The sequence below is a fragment of the Bombyx mori genome, chromosome 27, assembly GCF_030269925.1.
Source record: "Bombyx mori chromosome 27, ASM3026992v2".
Lineage (NCBI taxonomy): Eukaryota > Metazoa > Arthropoda > Insecta > Lepidoptera > Bombycidae > Bombyx > Bombyx mori.
In genome coordinates, this window is record NC_085133.1 from 10427512 (window position 1) to 10440559 (window position 13048).

The 13048-nt window shown below is 38.2% G+C and overlaps 2 protein-coding genes across 6 annotated transcripts; both read right to left on the reverse strand.

Annotated features, from left to right (window-relative positions):
* Positions 1 to 270: 270 nt before the first annotated feature.
* Positions 271 to 7019, reverse strand: LOC100313491 (sugar transporter protein). 4 transcript variants are annotated; one of them, XM_021347895.3, is made up of 4 exons: positions 6404 to 7019; positions 4912 to 5044; positions 3392 to 3583; positions 271 to 3193 (listed from the first exon to the last, which is right to left on the reverse strand). In XM_021347895.3, exons 1-4 carry the CDS (start codon positions 6428 to 6430, stop codon positions 2292 to 2294), a joined length of 1254 nt encoding a protein of 417 aa, XP_021203570.2. In that variant the 5' UTR covers positions 6431 to 7019; the 3' UTR covers positions 271 to 2291.
* A 1474-nt stretch (positions 7020 to 8493) lies between these two features.
* LOC101746100 (facilitated trehalose transporter Tret1-2 homolog) lies at positions 8494 to 12575 on the reverse strand. Of its 2 annotated transcripts, none has more exons than XM_012690298.4 (3): positions 12415 to 12575; positions 11657 to 11789; positions 8494 to 10784 (listed from the first exon to the last, which is right to left on the reverse strand). In XM_012690298.4, the coding sequence occupies exons 1-3, from the start codon at positions 12523 to 12525 to the stop codon at positions 9487 to 9489; spliced, it is 1542 nt and encodes a 513-aa protein (XP_012545752.2). In that variant the 5' UTR covers positions 12526 to 12575; the 3' UTR covers positions 8494 to 9486. The 2 variants fall into 2 exon arrangements, with proteins under 2 accessions (XP_012545752.2, XP_037876885.1); XM_038020957.2 differs by having other exon boundaries at positions 11657 to 11772; positions 12415 to 12570.
* Positions 12576 to 13048: the final 473 nt, after the last annotated feature.

Consider the following 13048-nt stretch of genomic DNA (forward strand, 5'->3'; position numbering starts at 1 on the left):
TTTCCCCAAAATATAACACCATAGCGTAAAATGGGTTCTACTAATCCCAATCTACTAATATGAGTCCACACTCATATACCATTTCTTCGCTCACTAACCTCTTAAACGTATTGTCTTTCACTCAATCCATCCATTTCTTTATAGGTCTACCTCTTCCTCTATAGCCCTCCACATTCATAGTTAACACTCTCTCACCAACCTCATTATCAATCAACATATTAAATAAAATAAAATAAAACAAATAATATACTCATTCCCATTTAATTTATATACGTTTATTATTATTTATAAAACATTATACTATTAACATTATTGGATATTCGCTTAATTACGAATAATATTAATTAAATATTTTTAAATAAAAAAGGGCAAAGGTTTCTGATATTATTAATAGCAACATGATTTCAACTAAAATAAAAACCAGAGTACAAAAGTTCCAATAAAGAATGTTAAACAGACTTCACAAGCACCTCCTGACAGCAATCAGGATGGTGCAACCTGGCCCTTAAAATTCCCCTAGGCGCGTATACCTCATATAAGTCCAATCGACTTCAGGAATTAAATAAAAATCTTGGAATTAGGCCGTGAAACGGGTAAATAAAATAACGCAAGAATGATTACTGTGTCATATCAATTTAAAGCTTATTACAAACAATTCCAGAATTAAATGGATCATAAGAAATTTATAGATATAAAAGAACAAGGATATGAATAACGTAATTGTTAGAAAACTAACAAATCACCCTTTCTATGGTCCAATCAATCCAAAATCCAATCGGAAAATGGATTAAAATCGTTACCGAAAGGCTGAATTACGATGACCATTGGCCATTAAGAATTATTTGATAAATTATTTAAGAAAATAAAATCAAAACAAATTAACAACAGCCTGATAACAAAAAAGAAACGATATTGATACAAATTATGAGGAACTCAACGCTTAAGTGAATAGAAACCTCTGATCCTAATCAATTAATTATAGACATTTCAATATTACTAGCATATTTCACACAAAGTTAACAAATCGAATATTTTGTATTTCATCATAATATCTGCATACTATCGAAATCTTCACATTTTTACAGGCATTTCATGTTAGATTTAAATAAATAGAGACGACTAGTTTTCACTAAGTAGATTAGTAGCACCATATAATTATTGTATAATATCTAGCAAACTTCTAAGTTCACTCGAGGATAATAAATTAGGAAATTTCGTTTTTACATCTAATTTAAAACACTTAGTAAAGTTACAGCAAACGATAACATTAAAAGCCTATTTTAAAGAAAATCAAATGACTGACTTCTTAGAAATACGACTAGGTATCTCTAATTGAAAAATAATCTTACATCAATTTGAAATTGATATACTTATCTGCATTATATCGAAACTCAACCGTAATAATCAAACCAAATTAACTTTAACCTTTAGCGGAAGAGCCTAAGATCAGACGATCGACTTAGCCATGCTGGGTGATGAATGAATTCAGCTCTCCACGTTATACTACAACATACTACAACGTACACGCTACAACATATTATATATAAGACCTCTGTACAACTGACCTAATGATGCCGTAGAGAACGTAAAATCTTCCCTCCTACTTCTAGCAATTATAGAGAAGATAAAACTTAAGCCCCAACATTGGATTATCTATACGCAAAACGAAGAAATACCCCAAACCCTACTGTATGGACGAGATATCACATCAGAAAATTCAAGACCCCTATATACTAATTCTGGATACCTATAGTCAAATTAATACCCTAGACTTAATATTAAAATACATCAAGATAATACAGAAAATTTAGAATACACCAAGCTACACATAGCCAGCTTACCTCTACTTGGTCTACGTGATGAAAAGGAAACTACCGAACTGGTGAACTTGAAAGATGACCGGCCATCCTACAGATCTGAAAATGTTATTCATCACATTGAAGAAAAGTTTCACTGCCACATAAAACAGTGAAAATTATATAGTTCAAATGAAAAGTGTGATCATTCTTTTTATTTGGCATATTATTTTATGTTTAAAAGTATAGTCTGAAATTTTGTAAAATTTCATTTCGTAACTGTCCCAAAAGCTTAGAACTCCGAACTTAAGGATAGGGGAGTTAAGTCCGTTATTTCTACCAGACACCGCTAAACAGTCAATATTTAAGGAACGGATGCTGAGCCCGTACATATTGCGTCAGCTTTAATGTAGAAAATCTAACAAAATCTGATTTCTGACAATTAGCATAAAAGACGTTTACCCTGCCTTTCTGAAACACATTGTTTTAAAATTCTTAATCTTCCCCATCCGCTTTATCACTCTTCAACTCAAACGCTTCTTCGTGACTGAGGAGAGCGAATCCCCTAATTTCATCTTCGACTTCCTGAAGAGTTTTGTCTTTAGTCTCCGGTAAATAAATACGAGTGACAACTAGACTATAGGCAAGAATCAAAGCATAAAAACATAACGTCCCGTCAACGCCGAACAACGAGAACAGATACGGAGCTGATTTGATGTTCACGAACATGAAAGTGGAGCTGAATATACTTGACACCATCCAACATAAACCCCTATATTCCAAAGGGAATATTTCACCAGCAATTACAAATATCAAGGGTATGGATCCAGTCCCCATAATGAAGCATTGAAAATGATGCAGAATGACACCTATTACCATATGTGAAGCAGGTAGAAGATCACGTTGTCTTGCAAAAATGTGTCCAGCTAGGCACAGGTTGACGAATATATTCAAGGACACAAATATTAGCAGCATGGAACGCCGCCCTAATTTTTTTGTTATATAAACTGCTGACAGAGCCGCAGTGAGTCTTAGCACATCTAGTGACGTCATTACTTTGAACATGTAGACATTAGTTCCGTACAACGCGGTGTGGACGTCTAGAGCATACATGTCGTTAACCGTAGACCCGCAGAACTGATTTATAGCCATCAAGTGCATCGAAATAATTATTGGAATTCGAACTTCTCTCTTTTTAAAAGCTGTCACGATGCATGTCGCTTTGTTCTTGATTAATGTTAATACTTTAATTCTCTGCCTTTGCTTATTTGCTTTAAGTACCATATGAGTTTTAATCATTGTTTCGAGTTCGTCATTCTCATCTGTTCCCCTCAACCAGCGGAAAACTTTCCTGCATTCATCGTAACGTCCCTTAGTTACCAGAAAGCTCGGTGATTCTGGCGAAAATATAGCTGCAATTAAACCAGGTAAAGAGAAAAAGAGTAGGATTCTAGATAATCCATGCCAACTATAAAACATTCCAAGAGAATGTGCAATTAATATACCGAATAATATAGCAGTTGGTGAAGTTGCTATAAAAGATCCCCTATGTCTGGGGCTGCTGTATTCTGCTATTAAAATAGTTCCTATAGTACCTAATCCAAAGGATATTCCATGACAAATTTTCGCCGTTAACAAGACAGGAAAGGATGAAGCTAGACTGAGCAATATCCACCCGCAAATCATAAAAACTGAACTCGCTAGAATAGCTGGTCTCCGTCCAATGGCTTCCATCACTAGTGAACTAATCACAGAGCCCCCAAAAAGCGTTAATCCGATCAAAGATGCTGAAACAATAAAAGGTGCTTTATAATAAAATATTGACTGTAATCAATCACATCCATAAATAATGCATTTGTCAATTATGGTTGAAATAATAATGAAATAAACATTTCACTAAAAGGGAGTTATGTTGTTCTTTGGTGCTATCACGATAGAGAGACTGGACTCCTACCAGGCGGGTCCTTAGGTGGTGGATTACAGGAGCCTCTGGGTGACATTCCCAGAGCTATCCCAGAGCTATATTAGGTCCTAGATTAAGATTTAGATCAATGTTTAGGGTTATATTAAGGCTTATGTTAAGGATTAGGGTAGCTTAGTTAGGCTTTGCAACTTTGCAACGAAAGAAGTCAGATGACGCGGACCCAGCCAGCACTGGGAGGAGAGGGAGGACCGTGCTCTTCATACTCGTCACTAAGTGAAGAATGCTCCTTCTGGAGAGCACAGCTCCCAACCACACCGGTTCGCCAAAGTGTCGTGAGAAATGACACTCTGTACGCAGTTATCACGGGTGTAAGCCGGCGTTGCAATTGCTACAACTGCCGGCCGCTGGTTACCATGGCCTTATGATTCGGATACAGTGTAACGTTCCTCAGATATGGGGGGTACCGATTCACCGGCGTGTCTCCTTGGTTCATCCATCAGTGGTAATTGAATGATGCCTTGGTTGCAAATTTCGAGCGTAGAGCTGTGGTCTGCCGAGTTTCGTTCTGCATTAGGTAGGCTACAGAGCCGGGAAAGAGCCGCCGCCCGGGACCCGTATGGGGATTAGAAGCGTCCATATCGAGGTCGGGGTGACCAGGTTGCGGTACCTCGGCCTCGAATTGGACGGTCGTTGGAACTTCCGCGCTCACTTCGAGAAGATAGCTAATGGCAACGGCTGGCTCTTGCCAAACATCGGGGCGCCGAGGAAGGCCAGGACCATCAGTATTGAGGATTATCGACGCAAGAAAAATCCTACCTTTATTTGCTTAAAAGATAATGGGTATTGTATAAGTGCTGCTCTTCACATTTTTCTTATCATATAATTTTTGTCGTCCTACCATTGTGTTATATGATTTACTTTGGTATACAATAGAACTGTAACAAGATTGACTCCGAACAAAAATGAAACGCGAATGTCGTACTTTAGAAGCCTTGTCTTAATTATGTGATTCGAGAAGGTTTTTTTATTGTCTTTGTAGGCAGGCGATCATACGGCCCACCTGATGATAAGTGATCACCGTCGCTCAAGGACATCAGCAAAGCCAAGCCGCTGCCTACCATTAAGTAGGCATTATCAAATATTTTAGTGAAGCAAAGTAAAATAATTTGGTATTATAAAAGATTTTATTACCCAACCAAGACTCTGAATGTATGTCCAGAGGTATCTCTCGGGTCCTCCTGAGTTCAGAGAACAGGGAAGCGTTGAATCCGGCCACAAGGCCATACGACATCATGTTCAGGACGACACTCGATACCGCAAAGCACTGGACAAAACAAAGTGTGCTTAGATTAAGCACAGTGTGCTTAGTGCGAGTTTTTTAACGTTTTCGTTAGCGTAAAAGTTAACCCAGTTTTGTATGCAGTTGGAGCAGCGCCCCTAGCGGCAAACGCACGCAAACGATCCCATTCCATACAAATACGAGCTAACTTTCACGCTATCGAGAACGTTAAAAAACTCGCACTAAACTCACAGTTCATTTTAAATTGCGTTACTTGTGGTAGAGCGTATTGTAAGTTCTCACGAGTAAGTACCACCAAGGCTGATTCAGCAGCTCTACTTTGGAGAATGGGGCGGTCGTTGTATAGTTGAGACCTCATTTCTCAAGGTGGTGGCATTCGAATCCTGATGTCTATGAGCACGCTTTTAACAGTCTTTTATTAGCTTCAGACGTATGTATGTTAGTATGTTAATATATAACGGAATCTTTGAACATGATTTTGACCCCCTTCAAAACGTCGGATTAACTCGAAATTTGGTATACTTATTAAGGACCCATGACAATTCAATTTTGAAAAAAAGATTGAAAGAAAATATATTGAAAAAATTGAAATTCAACTAAAAAATGAAAAATAAATAATAGTTTAAAAAAACTAACAAAATACGCTTTTATAGAAAATCCAACTAAAAAATTGAAAATTATTATTATTATTTATCGTGAGTTTGCTTAACCGTCTGTTTGATACAAAATAAAATTCTGAATCTACCACCGGATGGGAATCGGGGCCAGTGTATGGCCTCAATGAAGAAGATACGACGAAAAACTCAACGGGTACAGTGCTTATTAACAGATATGGCAAGCACAAAACTCTGTAGTCGTTTTCGGGAATGAAAACATTTAAAACTATTAATAAGCCCTTTTTAAATGTTCTGTGATAGTTAAAAATATTTTTACTAGCTGACCCGACAGACTTCGTAGTGCCTTAGTCGATAAATAAAAGACCTAAACTTTTATATAAAATAAACTTAAAACAAACAAAAGGAATCCATCCGACGGGGGACAAATCAAAGGGAAAAACAAATTGTTATTTTTATTTCATTCCGAGTATTTTCATATTTATCTACCTTTTAAACCTTCTTTGGACTTCCACAAATAATTCAAGACCAAAATTAGCCAAATTGGTCCAGCCGTTCTCGAGTTTTAGCGAGACTAACGAACAGCAATTCATTTTTATATAATATATAGATAGATAGATTATTAATCTATTATATACCTATGTCATTATTACAGACGCTCTCTGCTGGGCAAAGATCTGTCTAAGGTTCGCTGCAATCAGCACACAACGTCGACATTAACCAGCCTTATACTGCCTTCCAGAAATTATTAATAGTAATAGTTGAATACCTGCTTCACAAAAGGTGTGACCCTCATCTCGTAGCACGTACTTCCAAACTGAATATTGACGTAAGCATTGGACGTGTGCTTATGTGTTGTCCTTACGTGACTAGCGCGATATACTAATCACTTTCACTCGCGCAGTATATGAACTTAACTACAATCCTTTCAGTTAAATTAAATAAAATATGATTTATAAGTTCCCAAACAATGTGAACGGAGTCGCGACATGAACGCTCTGTGATAAAAAAGACAAAAAGATAATTGTTGTTTGGCTTATACTAGCTTATACTATAATGGTTCAATTCAGTCGAGAGCTTGAACAGCATCTGTTTAAATAATGCTAACATGCACCATCAGTCTTGTTCGTCCACAGGGCGAGACGTGTATTTCTAGAAGCGGCAATAGCCTAATGGGTAAGGCGACCAGTGCACACGTCTCGAATGCCAGACGACTCAAGTTCCAAATACGCACGGTCTGTTGCAGAAACGCATAGATACGATACATTATTTAATACAATCCGCTTATAGGATTGAATCCAAGTTTAGAAATATTAAATAGATGGCGTCGGTAGTTTCGTTAGCTGCTTGCGTAATAGACAAACCCGGCACGCATTGTGTTCTTATATATTATATTGTATACCTAATACATTAATTAATTAACCTACAATATATAATAAAACGTGAAAAAATTTAATCTAATATTTATTTGTGATTTTACATAATATAATCATAACGCAATAAATAGGTACCAAGCTAAACAGCACATATATAGCTTTTGTAAGCTATTAAATTTTTTTATTTTTTATTTTTTATTGCTTAGATGTGTGGACGAGCTCCTAGCCCACCTGGTGTTAAGTGGTTACTGGAGCCCATAGACATCTACAACGTAAATGCGCCACATACCTTGAGATATAGTTCTAAGGTCTCAGTATAGTCACAACGGCTGCCCCACCCTTCAAACCGAAACGCATTACTGCTTCACGGCAGAAATAGGCGGGGCGGTGGTACCTACCCGTGCGGACTCACAAGAGGTCCTACCACCAGTAATTACGCAAATTATAATTTTGCGAGTTTGATTTTTATTGCACGATGTTATTCCTTCACCGTGGAAGTCAATCGTGAACATTTGCTGAGTACGTATTTCATTAGAAAAATTGGTACCCGCCAGCGGGATTCGAACACCGGTGCATCGCTCGATACGAATATACCGGACGTCTTATCCTTTAGGCCACGACGACTTCAAGATTATAGTGATATTAGTAGCTAAAAATATTTATGTATTCGTTTTTATTCATTTTCATTTCCAATTTTATACTTACGACACTTTCTAAGCCCTTTCTAAGTCTTACTCAGCAGTTTTTTTTACTACCTATTCGCTGATAGCCTGAGGGTTTATTCCAGCGGACGGGTAGGTGAGCTCACGGGCTCAAGCTGAAAAATATTGTTAACAACAGTCCTAGCAAGCTATGCAGGCAACCCTAGCAAGAGCAGTGCTTCGCAGAATCTATCACCGGATCGGAAACGTGACCCACTGAGAAGATCCGGCGAAAAACTCGGTTGTGTCTGAGACTGTATCTGAGCATTTATTATTAAATGCTATTCCTAATTATATCATTCGTTTATTACATAATTAATCGGAATATCCCCGCATCGCACCACGACGATGTTCCACGCCAAAGCAGCTTGGTGGAACATAGATAATTTCGAAGTGCAACCCCCTCAAATTATTAACGTACAATTTAAACAAATGATCTGGAAGGAGATGAATGGTTGCGCCCTCGTCTAATAATAAATATAGCTTGTCCTTTTTTAATAATAATATAGCACGACGCACGACGCGTCTCGGGGAGATAAAAGTATAGCAGCCACCGCACATGCGCTGGTTTAGATAAACCACTGTCGTTTTATGTTGTTGTAATTATTAGAGTCAGTATTGCATGTTACAAAAATAATAGAAGGCACAGGCCCGACCCAACTCGTGCTTACAAAACTAACGCATCCAGGCAAGGCTCTTACTTCACCACTTCCCTCGGCCTTTGCTCCATTTGTCCTTGCCGCGACGGCCCGAGTCGATGTCATATCTGCACACGCGAATACGGTCTACTACGTTCGTTTAGAAGACCAAAAACTGGTCCATCAACCACGTTTTTTTCCGTGCAGGGAGCCCAACCTCATACGTGAGGTTTCTGTGCTTAAGGAGCAAACGGGTCTTGATGGTCAGATGTTAGGGACAGACCGCAGGCCCAAGTATGTTTTAGGGCCCTACTCACCAAATGCACTCTCTCACCGAACGCCCAATCTCGGGCCAGGGTCAGAACTCAGTCAGAGTAAGGGGTTCCCGCGGTCAACACTACAACCAGACTCACGACGCCACAACCACGCGGCAAGAGCCCTTCTTCGGCCTAAAGCTCAGCGGCGACGGATAGGTGCAGAGAGGGATCAGCTCTCCCTCCCTCGTTCCGCCGCCTCGCGAATTTTGCACGACAACCGGATCAGAGAGAACCCTTCCGGATAACGAAGGCAACTGTAGCTGACTACAGCTGTCTGAACAATAGTGTTCACGATATGTGAGGTAGTAATATATTTTCACACACTTAAAAGCAAATGATTGCGATGCTCGTACGAAATTGGAAATAAAAAGCTTTTCATGAAAATGCAGACATATTTCTTTTTTTACGATTCTAAAAAAACTATTTTTTAACATGACGTAGGTACTTTCACTATATCTTCTTAAAGTATTATTATATAAGCAATTTCACAAACAAGGAGGTACTAACAATGGTGTCATTGACTTAAGAGTCATTTTGAATTTACGAACCACAATCAAACAAAAAGTATTTACGCTTATCTTTGGAAATGTATTTAATTTTACGCCTAAGTTACGGAAGTTGTTTATTGCCACATCGAGAACATCTCCTTAGGCTGGCTTGACTCAGACAGAGACATAGAAACTAAATGAATAACACAGGGATATTAACTTGTCCTAAGAATGAGGCACTGACGGCTTTATTTCCTTACTTCTAATTACTAGAAACCTAGATAAGATTCTTCTCAGCAACCTGACGCAAACATGTTATTACATAAAAACCCTTAATCACCATCATCCCTCACGTCATAATCCTTCATCTCAAAGGCTTCTTCGTGATTAGCAATAGTATGTCCCCTAAACTCATCTTCGATTCGTTGTAGAGTTTTATCTTTCGTTTCCGGTAACAAAATTAAAGTAACAATCAAACTATAAGAATGTATCAAGGCATACAAAGAGAAGGCCCCGTCAACACCCACCCATGAGAATAGATATGGAGCGGATTTGATATTCACAAACATGTAAACTGAGCAAAATATTCTGGTAATTACCGAACAGAAACCCCTGTCTGCTAAAGGGAATATTTCGCCACCAATTATTATCGCCAATGGCATGGACCCAGTCCCGATAATGAAATAAAGGAAGTGGTGGAGAAATAAACTAATCGCCCAATGATCGAACGGAAGAAGACCGTGTTGTCTGGCGTAGACGTGTCCAGCTATGCACAGATCTGTCACTATGTTCAGCGACACGAACACTAACAGCATGGAGCGCCTCCTCACCCTGCTGGTGATGTAGACGGCCGACACGGTGGCCACAAGTCTCAGCACATCCAGAGACGTCATTACTTTGAACATGTACACATCGGTACCATACAATGCTGTATGGACGTCTAAGGCATACATATCGCAGACCAAGGAGCCGCTAAATTGCATTATAGCGCTTAAGTGCATCATAATAAGAACTGGAATGCGAAATTCTTTCTTTTTGAATGCAGTGACACCATATGCCAGTTTATTCTGAATTAATTTCGACACATTGCCACATTCAACCTTCTTGGTTTCTTTAAGTATCATATTAGTTTTAATCATAGTTTCGAGTTCATCATCCTCATCTGTTCCTCTCAGCCAGCGAAAAACCTTCCTGCATTCATCGTAACGTCCCTTAGTTACCAGAAAACTCGGTGATTCTGGCGAGAAAACGATTGCAATTAATCCGGGTAAGGAGAAAAATAGTAGTATTATACATAATTGGTGCCAGCCGTAAAACATTCCAAAGGTATGTGAAATAAATATGCCCAACAATAAACCAGTTGGTATCGTCGCTATGAAAGAGCCCCTGTATTTGGGACTACTGTATTCTGCAATTAAAATGCTTCCGACATTAGTACCGATTCCGGCTGATATTCCTTGAAATAATTTCGCTATGAACAAAACAGGAAAAGACGAAGCGAAACTGAATGATGTCCATCCACAGATCATGAATATCGAACTCATGAGAACCGCTGACCTTCGACCGATGGTCTCCATAACTAGTGAACCGATGACAGATCCCACGAAAAGCGTTATTCCCATCATAGATGCTGAAAAGAAACGTTAAAATTTAGTGTAGTCTTTTTGGTGGAGTAATTTGATAAAGAGAGTGGAACCTCTCCCACTGAGGAAGCCCGAGTAGTAATACAATCTATTTTGATATGATAGCGATTACCATCACTATCACAAAGACAGGTAGCCACGGAGAGCTCTCACCATTTACATAGAAGTAGTGACTTAAAAGACAAGACGCTCGGTACTTTCGTATCAAGCGATGCAACAGTGCGGGTGTTCAAATCACGCTAAGAAGTACCAATTTTATTATTTAAACTAACGTATTTTCCAAATGTCTTCCACAGTGAATGGACAATGTGTCACGTGACATAAATATCAAATCCGTAAAATTATAGTTTGCATTATTACCGATGGTACAGCGTCTAGTGTGTGGCCATGGCGGTATTCAAGTTATTGCTGACTATGGGCTCCTATCCTATCTCAAAATAATATTTTGCTATTTATTCTGCGCAATGAGTACCTACTGACGAGAAAAGCCATTCATTGGCCTCGGAGCGCTGCTTACTACCTTCGAATTTAATTGCGAGCTCATGATATATGAAATTTCCGAAAAACCATTTTGTATCACTAGTTTAATAAGTGAATAATATTTTCAGTATATTGAAGTTTCAGTTTAACCCAGTCGATTTATATACACGTGATATTAGCATGCTCTTCAATTAACATAGATTGTGAGAGCACATAACGTTTTTATATCATTGTATTTTCCCAATGAATATTTATTGTTACTGTTTACCATAATTTTAAATGATAATATTTGCGTAATATCTTATGGTTTATTTAAATACCTATTTACAAAAGTTTTTTGTTCCATCATAAGTGCGATTTAATTTAGAAATGATCATACCCAACCAAGATTCGGAATGTATGTCCAAAGCAATCTCCCGTGTCTTCCTAAGTTCAGAGAACAACGTAGCGTTGTATCCAGTCGTCAGCCCATACGAGATCATGTTCAAGATCACACTGGAAACCACAAAGCACTGTAAATAAAATAAAAAGAGCTTCAGTGAAATTTAGCTTTTTAAACACAACAACATTCCTTTAAAGGCATATAGCGAAGAGTTGCATATAGAAAAGGAATATCTTTCGGCCGAAATCATTAGAAGTTTTAATTTTTAATCAAAAGTACGTGATCTACGAATTTACTTTGCCTATATTATTATTAATTACAAGCCAATATAAAATACAAATTGGCGGTATATAGTAATTTAGCGCCAACGCGTATTTATCTTCAGAGATTATTAAAATGCGTTATTGATCTGTGTCTTGTCGCGACAAATCTGACAGTTAAGATAAGGAACGCAGCCACTAAATATTTCGGTTCCGACAGTGGAAAAAATCACCCTGAAATCTGCGTTTTCTTCATTGAAAAACTAAGCTAAGCTATACGTTAGAACCTAAAAAAATTTATATTAACACGACGACACTTCCTCTCTATCAGTATTCCCGGCAGGGCGTCGATACTGACAGCCAAGTATTTTTAGTAGGATATAATGTTTAATACAAACGATGGCATATTGATAGTTAACATGACATTGCCACGCAATTTTATTTTTGATCTGAACCACGACGACCCTGAAGGTTTTTCATTGTGTAACATTTTACCTGTTTCGCAAATGGCGTGGAACATCTTTCGTAACGTGTTCGAAGAGACATGCTCATAAAATAACGAACAACATAAAACTGATCGTGGGTGCAATAAAAATAAATAGTCATTTAAGAAATCGAATATTTAAACACAGTTACATACTGAAATACGGCTCACGCTATTGGATAAATATTATCAACGATATGTTCACGTATTTATATATACAAAATACTGAACTATTTCTTTTATTTGGATTTATTTTAATTAATAATTTTATACTTAGCGGAGCGACTGGTGACGGTCCGACTGGTGCCGTGTGGTTTTTGCAAATGATGACGTCAACGATGCTGACGTCATTTCTTTTCATCAATGTCATTGCCTTTCACACATTGGGTCTCCGGAGACCGGGGTATATCATTGATATACAAACTGAACAGTAAAAGGGAGAGGGCGGAGCCTTGCGGGACTCCGGCTGTAACGTGACGGAGGCGAGAGCGCGTACCCTCGACTCGATATCGGAACGAACGGTTCGACAAGTAGTCTCGTATGATGAGGTGCTGTACGACAATAGTAATTCGTACTTATAGTAGAACATTGGGGGTAGTTTGTTCATAAATTTTCCTGAACACCGTCTTAAACAATTGCTTACAT

Bases quoted from the DNA above. Each gene is read 5' to 3' on its own strand.
- LOC101746100 (XM_012690298.4), bottom strand. From the start codon at position 12,525: ATGACTATTTATTTTTATTGCACCCACGATCAGTTTTATGTTGTTCGT. The intron at 11,790-12,414 runs GTAAAATGTTAC...TTTTATTTACAG, and splicing joins CCACGCCATTTGCGAAACAG to TGCTTTGTGGTTTCCAGTGT. The intron at 10,785-11,656 runs GTATGATCATTT...GTTTCTTTTCAG, and splicing joins ACATTCCGAATCTTGGTTGG to CATCTATGATGGGAATAACG.
- LOC100313491 (XM_012690268.4), bottom strand. From the start codon at position 6,430: ATGAGGGTCACACCTTTTGTGAAGCAG. The intron at 5,045-6,403 runs GTATTCAACTAT...TGTTTTGTCCAG, and splicing joins TCACACCTTTTGTGAAGCAG to TGCTTTGCGGTATCGAGTGT. The intron at 3,584-4,911 runs GTAATAAAATCT...TTATTGTTTCAG, and splicing joins ACATTCAGAGTCTTGGTTGG to CATCTTTGATCGGATTAACG.